The 14,594-nt window shown below is 34.6% G+C and overlaps 1 protein-coding gene across 1 annotated transcript in view; it reads right to left on the minus strand.

Annotated features, from left to right (window-relative positions):
• LOC136027338 (cleavage stimulation factor subunit 3-like) overlaps positions 1 to 14,594 on the minus strand; it is a 44,473-nt gene that overhangs the window by 12,077 nt on the left and 17,802 nt on the right. Inside the window, exons 7-10 of the mRNA XM_065704481.1 lie at positions 13,058 to 13,304; positions 10,542 to 10,611; positions 2,684 to 2,780; positions 1,739 to 1,827 (exon numbers count right to left, since the gene is read on the minus strand). Of these exons, the coding sequence (XP_065560553.1) occupies positions 1,739 to 1,827; positions 2,684 to 2,780; positions 10,542 to 10,611; positions 13,058 to 13,304 (503 nt within the window). The remainder of the gene's footprint in view (positions 1 to 1,738; positions 1,828 to 2,683; positions 2,781 to 10,541; positions 10,612 to 13,057; positions 13,305 to 14,594) is intronic.

The raw sequence follows: 14,594 nt of genomic DNA on the forward strand, positions 1-14,594 counted from the left end.
GAAACGGAAGTTTATCTTTTTTGTCAAAAAAATAGAAATAGGATATTATTGCAACAAATTCCAAGGAAATAGTGAGGCGGAATAAAAACATGTTAAAACTTCATTAAGAGGGAAAAATGATTAAAATATATTATTTTTGACAAGAACTTCATTCGAAAATGAATTAGGAAATGTCAAAATCTTATTGAAAGAGTAATAGGGTACTTTAATATGTACACACAGCTTGGGGTATATCAAGGAAGAGACTGGTACCAATAAACACCAAATGTTTTTTAATTTCGTGGTTTTTGCACAATCCGGTCTTTACCCAGGGGATGGGGGTTGCTTGGTTTCAATCCCCAACCGCCTCCTTAAAATATTTCCTCGGCTCTTAAATTGGTCTTGATAACACAGGTAAAAAGATATTTCTCCTAAAAGGTTAAATAATATTTCTCTGACTCGTAAATTGGGCTTTAAAATGCAGGTAAAAAAAAAACTATTTGACACCGTCAGACAAAGTCCATGAGGGGTAAGCCCTTTCTTCTAATTTCTTTGGTATTTCCCCAAACCCCTATCGCTCAAATAAAATTTCTGGATACGGCTCTGTTCAAAAATGAAAAAATCAAAGTTTAACAGTTGAAATAAAAATAAAATGAAAGACTAGAGAATTTTTCTAAAGGCATTTTGGACGCTGAACAGATTCTTTAAAAAAGTTCTTTGAATATATGCTAAAAGCAGTCAGATCACTAAAAAAGAAACAATATAAAAGGTCAAAGAAATTATACAAGAAATGTTATAGTTATTGCGTACAAGTATATAAAAGCCAACTCAGAAATGTATAGGTACGAAAAAGATCACCAAAGAGTCATGGTGTTTATTTTTCTATTTATTAAGGACTTACAATCAAGGATCGACTGTCAGCATAAAGAAATGAGTTTTAAATTTCATGTTTTGTTAAGGATTTGGAGTAATATACTACTGTCCACTTTATTGCATAAATATGCACCCCACTGAATATTTCTATCCTTCGAAGAACGCGGTCAATTTCACACAGATGTCGTATACTAAAGTAAGAAAGATAAAATGTCAAAAATAGTCTTTTCTTTTTCATTTTAACATCCAAACCCAAATAACCGAAACAAGGTGGCTATTAATGTACCAGGAACTCAGAATCTTAAAAATATATATGCTATCTTATACTTAGTTCTCTTCAAATTTGTGAGGGGCTTGCCTGACGCTTTAATGAGTTCAATTGTCAATATCTAGACTCTTTTCATTAAGACTTAAACAAGGAAAACGAGACTATTAACCAGATAATTCCTAGACTACATTAGTCTCTTTAACAGTATATAGTTGAAGAACAGTTTACGGCTTGCCTTGGCCATTGGATAATTGACAACTAAGCAGACAATGCATTTGCAGCTGATGACTTGCAGGTTCTACTCCAGTCAAGCTCTTCAAGCTTTGGGTGATACTCGCCTTAGATTACCTACCAAAGTGATGAACAGCAGTATTTTCTAGTTAAAAATAGGGTTAAATTAGAAACGAGATTACTAGATAGTCTTATTCTAACAAATATTATAAAAGCAGCAAAAAAAGATACAGCTTCAGGGTTCTCTAACCTTTTCTTTTATTTCAGCTTATTTCAATATTTATTTTAGGAAAAAAATTTGAATTTTGTCGATCTTCCATATGAGGTAGATGTCACTTTTAACATTTCTAGGGTAATCTATAAGGCAAAAAAAAATAATTTGTTTACCTTAATTCTTCATCTGAACATGGATACAAATTTGCAAATTTATATCTATCAACCAAATATGCCGTTTCACGTCCCTCATATTCTTGAAGCTGTAAAACAAAGATTAAATAAAAACAAAATTAATTACTGATTTTTTCAAATCCACGAAATAATTGAAAACAATAACACTCATAGCCATTCAGCGTCATTCCTCATTCATTTTGTTGGCATGAATACTACAGAAAGCACTGTTAAAAATATCCCGTATACAAGCTTTGACAAAAGACAGATTAAGTTCAAAGGAGTGATCTCCTTTCCAAGCATAACATATAAAAATACAAGTAAAAATTGATTAAGTATTTCTTCATCGGAAATGATTTCTTATTCAACGATACATTTAAAAATTAAGCTTCCCTGCTCTGGCAACACTTTTTGGGGGGCTGATCACCAGACTTGCCTGGTTACTGCTTTGAAAAAAGAAACTGAACTACACCGAACAACAAACAAGCTGTTTTTTTTTGTTTTTTTTTTTTACAAGAAATAGTCTAGTAGTGGCGATAACAACTCCAAGTTCTGAAACAATGTTGGTCTAAAAGATAAAAGAAGTGCCTTAAATTTTGAGAAAACTTTCATGAAATTCAAAAATAAAAGATCACAAAATAATGTCATCCAATCTTATCAACAATATACCCAATAACCAAATCAGGCTATGCTTTAACAGAAATATAAATTTTCTCGTAAAATGCTATTGTTCAATAAGTCGTGTGATAAAGGATTATTTAAGATATATTGTGCTCACGTAAGTATAACCCGAGTAAGTTCCACATGTTAGGGTTTCTTCTTTTCATTAATGAAAGTAATTTCAAATTTTGCAGGAATTTCGAAAAAAAGACATTTAGAAAAAATTCAAAGAATGGGACTATTTTTATTAAAAATTTCCTATACTATATAATAAAAGAAATCTACCTGCTCAAGCACTTGTGCTCTTCGCTTTTCAACTTTGACTATACTTGACAAGTCCCCAATATTAGCTTCGAATTCCAAGAAACGATTCCAGATTTCACTAAAAGAGAAACAATTAGCCTAATTCCTTAGATATCCAAGGCTACTTTCATATACAGCTTTTACTCAATGAGAATTATATTTCGTATTGTAGTCAAACACCGTGTTTCATTTATGAGGAGACGAGATTATTTGTCGGCTATTAAAAATTACTATACATTAGGCTTACATTTTTTTTCCAGAGAAATGTTATCATTACGTTCAACAACAAGTCAACAACAGAAACGACAACAGCTGTCGGAATTATAAACCCAGCAGAAAAACCATCATTTATCTCAATAAAATGTTCGCAGTGGCATAGTTTTTTAAATTATTTATAACCTCTGGTTGTATCTTAAGCAAGAAAAAATGTCAAAACAAGAATTCTACTCTCTGGGTATTCTACAAGAATACCCAGCAAAAAAAAACATTATTTATCTCAATAAAATGTTCACAATGGCATAGTTTTTTTAAATTATGTATAACCTCTGGTTGTATCTTAAGCAAAACAAAATGTCAAAACAAGAATTCTACTCTCCAGACCTAAGTTTGTCCCCCAGACATTAGTTTGCCCCCCTCCCCACCTGAAATTTAGTTTCTTCAAAAAATCTTGTCAAAACTAAGATAAGTCAGCATGATTCAAGTATCCAGAGAAACAAGTAAGTTTTCTTTAGTATATCTTTGCCTTTATAGCAATACATGGATCATTTTTCCGTTTTCACTGTCATTTTTACTTGATTTGGGAAAATTGGCTCTAACTTTGCCACTCCCGGGATTTTGACGAAATTACGCCACTGCTGTGTGGGGGCACGTTATTCTTCCCCCCCTCCCATCTCCTGGATTTACCTCTGAGAAGGAGGTCATTAGTTATCCCTAAAAGTTGACATGTCTTCTCATCCATAGTTTTTAAGCACATAAATTTTGGTCTTCGATTTTTTTTTACTAGCTACTACTACCACTATACTCATAGCTCTGCAGTACTAAGCCGCCTCAAGCCAACGCAGCCGAACTTCTCCACAATCCTCCTCACCCCATCTTTCCAAGACTTCACTATTTACCCCTTCCCACTAAGCTCCGATTTTCGTTAGATTTGTGATGAAAGGCATGAAAAACAGGACAGGAATTTAAAAAATTTCCAAAATACTTGTTAGGAAGGGGACTTGTGATATATTAAGTACTGTTTTACCCACCATGCGTTGCTGCGATCTCAAAAGAACTAAAATTCAAAGAAAATCCCCCCCTCCCCCGCAAAATTCCCTCTTTCAGAAAACAAGAGCTAAGAGCTCACATGGCACTTGTGAGGAGGTCAAAAGAGCCAAGAGCTCATATGGCATGAGCTCTAGCAAAATTTTAAAAATCAATAGATTGCTTTAAAAGGAAAATCAGAGGCTTAATGCCGGTCAGGATTAAAAATAAGAGCTTTGAGTCACGAGGTCCTTCTAAAGGTCAAAACCCATTAAGATCTGATCACCCACTCGTAAGTTAAAAATACCTTGGTTTCTCTAATTTTTCCTCTCTCTTCAGCCTCCCAGATGGTCGAATCAGGGAAAACGACTTTATCAAGTCAATTTGTGAAGATCCCTGACAAACCTACCAATTTTCATCGTCCTAGCACGTCCAGAAGCACCAAACTCGCCAAAGCACTGAATCCCACACCCTAACCCCCCCAAAGAGAGCAGGTCCAGTCCGGTTACGTCAATCACGAATCTACGACATTCATAAGCGTTTTCCAAGATTTCCAGTTTCCCCCTCCAACTCCCCCAACTATCAACAGATCTTGTCGCGATTTGAAATAAGAGCTCTGAGATATGAGTTCCTTCTAAATATCAAATTTCATTAAGATCCGGTAACCCGTTCTTAAGTTAAAAATACCTCAATTTTTCTAATTTTTCCAAATTAACAAACCGAAGCTCCCCCAAAGAGAACGGATCCGTTCCAATTATGTCAATTACGTATCTATAACTTGTGTTTATTCTTCCCATCAAGTTTCATCTCGATCTCTCCACTCTGAGCGTTTTCCAAGATTTCCGGTTCCCCCTCCAGCTCCCCCCAATGTCACTGGATCTGGTCGGGATTTAAAATGAGAGTTCTAAAGCACAAGATCTTTCTAAATATCAAATTTCATTAAGATCTGATCACCCGTTGGTAAGTTACAAATACCTCATTTTTCCTAATTTTTTCGAATTAACCCCCCCCCCCCCAACTCCGCCAAAGAGAGCGGATACAGTCTAGCTATGTCAGTTACTTATCTTGGACTTGTGCTTATTCTTCCCACCAAGTTACATCCTGATCTCTCCGCTTTAAGCGTTTTCCAAGATTTCCCCCCCCCCAATGACACTGGATCCAGTCGGGATTTAAATAAAGATATCTGAGTTACGAGGTCCTTCTTAATATGAAATTTCATAAAGATCCGATCATTTCTTCGTAAGTTAAAAATAGCTCATTTTTTTAATGTTTTAGAATTAACCCGTCCCCCCAACTCCCCCAAAGAGAGCGGATCCGTTCCGGTTATGTCAATCACGTATCTAGGACTTGCGCTTATTTTTACCACCAAGTTTCATCCCGATCCCTCCACTCTAAGCGTTTTCCAAAAGTTTAGCCCACTCCCCCCAATGTCACCGGATACGGTCGGGATTTAAAATAAGAGCTCTGAGACACGATTTCCTTCCAAACATCGAATTTCATTGAGATCTGATTACTCCTTCGTAAGTTAAAAATACCTCATTTGTTCTAATTTTTTAGAATTAAATAACTCCCCCACCCCAACTCCCCCAAAAGAGCGGATCCATTCTGGTTATGCCAATTACGTATCTAGGACTTGTGATTATTTTTCCTACCAAGTTTCATCCCAATCTCTCGGCTCTAAGCGTTTTCCAAGATTTTAGCCCCCCCCCCCCAACTCCCCCCAATGTCACCGGATACGGTCGAGATTTAAAATAAGAGCTCTGAGACACGATATCCATCAAAACATCAAATTTTAATAAGATCCGATCACTCCTTCATAAGTTAAAAATACCTCATTTTTCTAATTTTTCAGAGTTAACCCTCCCCCAACTTCCCCAAAGAGAGCGGATCCGTTCCAGTTATGTCAATCATGTATCTAGGACTTGTGCTTATTTTTCCAACCAAGTTTCATCCCGATCCCTCCACTCTAAGCGTTTTCCAAGATTTTAGGTTTCCCCACCCCAACTCCCCCAAATGTCACCTGATCCGGTCAGGATTTTAAATAAGAGCTCTGAGACATAATATCCTTCCCAACATCAAATATCATTAAGATCCGGTCACCCCTTCGTAAGTTAAAAATACCTCCTTTTTTTCTAATTTTTCCGATTTAACCGTCCCCCCACTCCCCGCCCCCAGATTAATTGGGGAAACAACAATTTCTAGTTTAATCTGGTCTGGTTCCTGATACGCCTGCCAAATTTCATCGTCCTAGCTTACCTGGAAGTGCCTAAAGTAGCAAAACCGGGACAGACAGACCAACAGACCGACAGAATTTGCGATCGCTATATGTCACTTGGTTGATACCAAGTGCCATAAAAACCGCGGAGAATTCTCAATAACGATCGTATTTTTAAGCAATGGTAGTGAAGTTTCTCCAGAGATGCAATAAGCATAAAAACTGAAAGTTTTTCAGCATAAAAACTGAAAGTATGCAGTAAGCATACTTATTTGTTCTTCTCCTTTGTTTTTGACTCGTTTTATCATCGCTGTCGCTTATTTTCTAACCGGATATTTCTTTGTTTTAAAGCGGATACTATTTTCTTGTCATCTGAATGCATAAGTATGGCCCCTTTCGACCTAATTTAAATTTGGTCGGAATCAACAGCAAATAATTTCGTTCCAGCTTCTAAAGATTCACGTGTAGTCTCTAGCCCATTGTAACTTATTCTTCTTCTTCATAAAGCAGGAGGTCCATTTACACAAAAAGTAGGTTCTTCCACCTCTTTATTACGCTGCCTACAGCACTGGGATAAAAATATGTCCAACTGAGGAAAGGGGTATGATGTAGCCTCCATCGAAATAACAAACTTCTGAGAAGAAGGATACCTGATTTCAGTCGGTAATATAGCACATTATAGAGTCTTGTGTGGAAGGGTGATGATATCAATTTACTGTGACTTAATTTAGATCTTTGCCTAATTATGTCCCTTGTCAGTGAATTCAATATTGATTCTTTTGTGGTGAAATTTAATGCCTCCTTTTTATCAAATAGATCACAGGAAGTCAAACACTAGAATCATTATTCCAATCCTCTCCCTATCCGTAATAAAATACCCCAAGGTACTCTCCTAGGTCCCCCCTCTTTTCAGTTATACCAGCAGTGCTGATCTCCGTTTCAAGACCCTTTAGCCAGGAATGGCAATTGGGGGTTGGGGGCCAGCCATCCTGAGCTTTTGCAGACCCTTACTATTTACCTTCCCCAGATTTCTCCAGGTACCCATTTAGAACTGGATCGACTCTGGCTGAGCTTACAGTATCATTGCTCAAATATGGACCTAGAAATATCTGTTTTACATTTTATTTCGGAAAAATCAACTTGTTCTAACACATATTTCGAAATAATTTGAGGCCAATTCCTCAGTTGGCGATCGGCCATATCTCGTCACGCTAAAAATCTTAAGGTGATTACAGTTAACCTGAAATTTTCCCAGATATTCCAATTGGGAAAGGGGGCAATTTTCTCCCCCTAGCTTTTGAAATAAAGCCTTTTTTGTATTTTCAATAAAAAAAGCTCCTGTTAACCCTAGACTTCAAAACATGTCTTTTTTGTACCTTCAATAAAAAAATTACAAATCCTCTAGGGTTTTCACAAAACGGACTTCTCTAATTATGATGCTGTTAAGCAAGATAATAAATAATACAGGCAATCGATTCAGGCGAACGTCAGCAGAATTTTTAATTTATTTCTGCTACTTTTACTTGAAAAATTCAGTTTAAATTTAGAGATCTTAGAAAATCCTTCAGATTAGAAACCATTAGAAATCATTCAGAATATAATCATTAGAAATTTTTTAGAAATCAAACAGTTCGTGGTAACGAATTGTAGTAAGGAGCGACCTGGCTCAATAGACACCAACACTCTAAAAAAATGAAATTTTGATACCAAAAGCTACATCAAAAGAATCGCATTTTAATGCTGATTTTAAATATATAAATTTCATCAAGTTTAATCTTACTCATCAAAAGTTACGAGCCTGAGAAAATTTGCCTTATTTAGAAAATAGGGGAAAACGACCCCTAAAAGTCATAGAATCTTAACGAAAATCACACCATCAGATTCAGTGTATCATTGAACCCTATTGTAGAAGTTTTAAGCTCCTATCTACAAAATTTTTTTATTTTTTGCAAGGCAGATCACGGATGTGTGTTTATTTGTTTGTTGTTTTTTTTTCCCAGGGGTGATCGTATCGACCCAGTGGTCCGAAAATCTTGCGAGAGGGCTCATTCTAACGGAAATGAAAAGTTCTAGTGCCCTTTTCAAGTGACAAAAAAAATTAGAGGGCACCTAGGCCCCCTCCTACGCTAATTATTTTCCCGAAGTCACCGGATCAAAATTCTGAGATAGCCATTTTACTCAGCGTGGTTAAAAAACCTTATAACTATGTTTTTGGGGACGACTTACTCCCCCACAGTCCCCGTGGGAGGGGCCACAAGTTAAAAACTTTGACCAGTGCTTACATATAGTAATGGTTATTTGGAAGAGTACAGACGTTTCTGGGGGATTTTTAGGTTGGGGGTGGGGCTGAGAAGAGGGGGATATTTGGGGGAACTTTCCTTGGAGGAATTTGTCATGGGGGAAGAAAAGTTTCATGAAGGGAGCGCAGGATTTTCTAGCATTATTTAAAAAAAAACAATGAAAAAATAAAAATGAAAAAGTTTTTTCAACTGAAAGTAAGGAGAAGCATTAAAACTTAAAACGAACAGAAATTATTACGTGTATGATGGGCTCACCTCCTCCTAATACCTCGCTCTTTACGCTAAAGCATTTTTAGTAAATTCAACTATTTATTCTACGGCTTTTGTGATTCAGGGGTCATTCTTAAGAAATTGGGACAAGATTTAAGCTTTAGCGTAAAGAGCGAGGTACTGACGAGGGGGTGAATCCCTTCATATACGTAAAAAAAACATGAGAATACTGAGTTCGTTACGTAAGCTAATTTGTATGTTACGTATATCTTTTACTAATAAACATTCGTAAAAAATTAAAAGTTCTAGTTGCCTTTTTAAGTAACCAAAAAATCGGAGGGCAACTAGGCCTCCTCCCCGCTCCTTTTTTCTCAAAATCACTCGATCAAAACTACGAGAAAGCCAATTAGCCAAAAAAATAAATATGCAAATTTCGTTTTAATTATTCATCTGCGGAGAGCCAAAATCAAAACATGCATTGATTCAAAAACGTTCAGAAATTAAATAAAAAAAACAAAGTTTTTTAACGGGAAGTAAGGAGCGACATTAAAACTTAAAACGAACAGAAATTACTTCATATATGAAAGGGCTGCTTCCTCATCAACGCCCCGCTCTTTACGTAAAGTTTTTTACTGTTTTAAAAAGTAGAATTAAGAGAAAGAGTCAAGCTTTAGCGTTTGTTACGAATCACCGGTTGATAAAACTCGATAATGTCCATTAATCGAAGCACATTTCAGCCAATTCGGCACTATTTCAACTAATCATTTATGTGAAAAAGTTGCACACTATTACATCTTTTCTACACCATACTTTACATTCATATGTTCATGTATACGTGACAGGAATTACAAAGCAAACAAAGCTACAAAAAAAATTCCAGCGACTAAAAATGGACTAGAAACAAAAGTCTTACTCATGTGTTGCAGATACAATGTTGAAGTTTCGTTTATTGAAGTATTTCATTTTTCTTTTGCAATTTCATTTATGTATTTTAGACCCTCGTCAATTTTGAGAGATATTAATAAATAAATAACAGTGCATAGTCGTTGACTGCTAAACATAAAATACAGTGCTCATCTCTATTACGTATTGTCGTTGTTGCTGGGTTTTTTTCCTCTTCATGTTTCTATAAAGTAGGAATATAAGGGAGTTATTCTAACTTATTCAAAGAATAGCCGTATCTGTTCTTAAATGGGTAACGGAATAGGCGTGATGAAACGATAGAATGAACATGATCATACTAGAGTTACAATAGAGAATTGTTTCATAATGGACTGTTCTTGCGAAGCTTCTAAAGAAAGGAACTTTTAAGAAACAATAACAAATTCCAAGATTTCAAGATGTGCAACACTTGTTGACAACCATATTAGACACAGGACAACCATAATAAACATATTAGATAACCATAAACATACAACTATAACATAGTTAGACAACCATAAACATATTAGACAACCATAGGTCAGTCAACCATAAACATATTATACAACCATATTAGACACAGGACAAACACTCAGGAAATGGGACTTACGCAGGAGTTTATTCTGACAAGAAATCACAATTTCAAGGGTGCTAAAGCTTGCCCCCCACCCATGAAAAAAGCAGGGGCATTTTATAAAATACAGGAAGTTATAAGTTTTTGTGAAAACCAGAGGTTCAGGCTCAAAAGCTGCTAGAATTATAAAGTCCAATCTCTTTTAGCCAAATGATAATACCTAAATTGAAGGTACTGAATTTATATTGAATTTTAACCCTTATCACACCAAACTTCTTCACTAAATACCAAAAGAAACTAGAGTTAAAGCCGATTATCGATTTATTCCTCCTCGGTTTGAAAGCGAAGGGATCTAACTAAGCAAAGAGAAAAACTCACATGGACTTTTGGCTGGAAAGACTTGGCGAACTCAGGATCCTTTCAAAAAGCACCCGGGTGTTGTTGTCCTCTAGAAAAAAGAAAAAGTATTACATAAGAATCGTGGCAGTTTGGTCACAACAATATTAGCCTCATTTATGGTCAGTGAACACGCTAAAAACAAGTGAAGCACATAAACTTGATAAACTTCTTGATAAAACTCTTGATAAACTAGTGAACAGGCAAATCGAGTTTTCGGAACCAGAAAAACAAGTTATTTGTTCATTTCATAAATTAGACATCTCTTCTACATAATCCAAAGACTTAGAAACATTTTAATAATAAGATTAAAAATTAGAAAACGGCAAACTGAAAAGTAATAAATGAAAAAAAGTTTCGAGCATAGTTTTGAGCTAATGGATCGACGATAAAATTTTTGCTGGATGTGTTCTATTTAATTAAATTAGTTATTTGTTCAAAATCACCGCCAAAGAGTTCGATTGCTATTATCATTCTGCATAAAGTAACCAGATTGTTGGTAACTTCCAACATCTATAAAGTACTTGCTTTGCCTAAAAAGCTAGTAAAATTTGGTATATAGGGAACAGATGACAAGGAAAACTCCTATGGAAAAATAATGTTAGAAACCATTTTTTTTTTTATAAAATTCTTCAAATAGAAGTAAAGAGCATTAATATAACCTAAAATATGCAGAAATTAACGCACACTTTAACTCAAACAAGAGAAACTGCTTTGAATGAATTAGCAAAATTATTAACGGGCAAAAACTAAAATGAATAATCAAGTTGAACCTATAAAAATCACAAATTACAAATAACGCGAAAATGTAAAATGTTAAAGAATTTACTGCGTATAAGCATAAAGTTACTTTCTGTATAAACTTTCTAAAATAACATTAAAACAACGTGAAGTTTAAAGCCAAAAAAAAAAAAAAAAACACGGAGGATTCTTAGTTATATTCATTGTCAAGGTACTTCCAAGACAATTAACGAGGAAGAAAATTATTTTTCTATCTGTAATTCCCACATCTATTATTTGAACAAAGCATCCATTGGGGAATGCGTGTAAAAAGCTTTTTTCAACTTATATGACAGTCCTTGGACTTTGGCCTCATACCTTGGAGTTTGGCCATTTTCATTGATATAAAGAAAGCTTTCGACACTAACCCGTTAGACCCTTATCAGGTAGCCATCTCATTACGATGAACATGGGGAACAGCTGGCTAGTTTACGTGGCCCCTCACTTGCCAATTTATCGCTATTGAAGCTTCGCATGATGAAATTCAAGTTGGTTATGGAGTGTCATAAACCTTAATTCTTGGTCCTATATTATTTCTTTCTTTCTTATGCATAAATAACCACTATTAGCTTTTCAGAACGAAAACACGAAATTTCTGCTAATGGATTGTGCCAGAAATGCCCTTCTCAAACCGCACCCACAACTTGACTAAATATATATATGAAAAAAGGACAGGATTAGCTGATTAAACGACGTCAAATGCTGCATCAGCAGTCGTATTCCACTGAACCGTAGCATCAGCAATTCCACCTAACCTTACACTTAATGTAAGTTTTACAGTTAGATCTAAATGTAAAGACGTCGTACCCTTTCATTTCTACCCGTATAAACAAGAGCTGTCTTACCGTAGCGAAGCTTCTTAATTCAAAAGACCGTATATGCTACCCAAACAATGGATATTTAAAGTTACTTAGACTACTTTAGGACAAAAATGTATCAGTCAAGTGGCATATTGAAACGAGCAAGATGTCATGAGGGTGTCAAGGTGTCATTAAATGGGGCAACTTTTTCCCTTCCTGTTTTGCACCTTTACTTCTTGGATACATATACTTCTGCGCCTGTTGTCGGATAAATTTACTGATTTCATTGAATGTTGTACAAAACAGTCCGATAATATAAGGCATTTACTATTTATTTCATATTATGTTGATATATACTATTTCGGTTGATTTCTAATTTCCAGGCAAAATGGAACCACCCCTGGCTTAAACATTTCTACAGTTCTTGATTATGTATTTTTCCATGTTGTGTTTTAAATTTCTCTCCGTTTTTCTTCTCTTTTTTTCCTTTCTTTTATTTTTTTTTCATTGTACTCCATTTTGTTCCACGTGAAAAATACGGGTAATAAATATTTTACTTACTTACTTACTTACTTACTATTTATTTCATATGTTTTTTTTTATTTAATTTCATACAAGTTCTTGACATTCATGGGTAAATGATGCCAATGAATTAAGTTATATTATTCGTTGAAGAATTATAGGTAGGTCAGTTGTATTATTGTGAGCACTCCATGAGCATAATTCTTATTTGTTGGATTACTTGAGTACGAATGATAATATTGAACTGATTAATTTTTCTTGGTTCCCAGTTAATGGACCGATCAACACTGAGATTACACTGAAAAATTAGATGTAAATTGATTATTTCAATCATAAATAAAATTGGAAATAAAATTTGAAGAAAAAAAACATCGAGTGTTGAAAATGATGTCTGACCGTTTAGGTGTGATAGGTAATCTACATAAGCAACCAGGTACTCCGGGTCATCAGAATACTTTTTCAAGCCAAGTTCAAATATTTTGAAAGCTACATTCTTATCCTTGCTGCAATAGTATTCCATCAGAGCAGCAGCAACAAAGACATTATAGCTAGAACGTTGATCTTCGCGCGCTTTCTTGAAAACAGCTCGCGCAGATTTGATCCCTTCAGCACGTCGTGCGAATTTCATCTGTTGTATATACGCCTAAAAAACATATATAAGGAACAGAAGATAACCAGGATTCTACTTTACCCAACTCTTATTGTTAATGTGACACAAGAACGCTAAGTTTAAAATTTTAAGCCTCACTAATCAAGTCATTTTTTGTCAAAAGCAGCGGTGATTAAGAAAAACTATTGATACTAAAATTGAAACAGTAATTAACTGAAGCAATGATGTGCTCAGAAGCATTTTACTCCCAATATAAGCACGAAGTTATTTTTTTTCTTCTTTTATTGTATACCATTGCTACTTAGAGAAACGCTAAGATATAAAGTAAACGTTTTAAAGGGTTTACTCTATTCAAACTTTGCACCTTAATTTTTCGATTAAGTCCAAGAAGTCGGATTTTACTATATCACACACAGATTAGTTGACACAAATGTTTGAAAATCCACAACGTATAATTATGGAATGTAAAAAGTATGAGACTGCTAGGTCACGACTAAAGGAAAAAGTAAAAAAGAGAGGTATTCAGTTTAGAATAAAACAAACTGTTAGGAAAGGTTGTGAAAAATAAACAAAAGAGACAGTTAAACATTATGGACAATATGTAAAAAATACTGGCCTAATTGATGTTTTGCAAAATAATGAATAGTATGTACATGTGGGTGTATGGCAATGCATGAAATGCAATGTAAACAATGTCCGGCTCTTCATCCCCTGTTAAATAATTGTAAATTAAAATTGTAAATATAAATTTGTGTAAGTAAGAAAACAATTAAATGATATTGTATTAATTAAGGTTTTTTTAAATGAATAGTCAAAATATATATAATATAGTTTAGTTATTAAATGTTGGGGGTATAAAATTATGTTTTAATTTTATTTTTAGTTGGTATTGGATTTATCACTTGTTTTTATATATGTTTGTTAGTGAAAGCAAGTTGTGAGTCTGTTGAAATCGAATATAATTCAAAATTGGTAATTTATTAGGTTGTAGTTATATATATGATGAAAGTGAATTGCAAATTGTTTTTTGAAATTATTTTTTGGTAAATTATTGATGCCACTACAATGAAGGATTTCCTAAGGACGGTAGGACATCCCTCCTTACGTAGGAAGTGCAATGAACTTGTTAGTTGTAATATTTTAGGTTTTGTACACTTTCTGAATAATATAATAGGTAAAGTTGAATTTTTATGAATTTTGACAGGGTATTAGAATAATTGTTAGTTTGAGTGTAGTAGATTAATCGGTGCGATGAAGCATGATTGTGAAGATGGCGGATCAATGTAAACCTAATCTAGAATTAGTTTGTTTTTTGTCTTTCTT

The sequence above is a fragment of the Artemia franciscana genome, chromosome 5, assembly GCF_032884065.1.
Source record: "Artemia franciscana chromosome 5, ASM3288406v1, whole genome shotgun sequence".
Lineage (NCBI taxonomy): Eukaryota > Metazoa > Arthropoda > Branchiopoda > Anostraca > Artemiidae > Artemia > Artemia franciscana.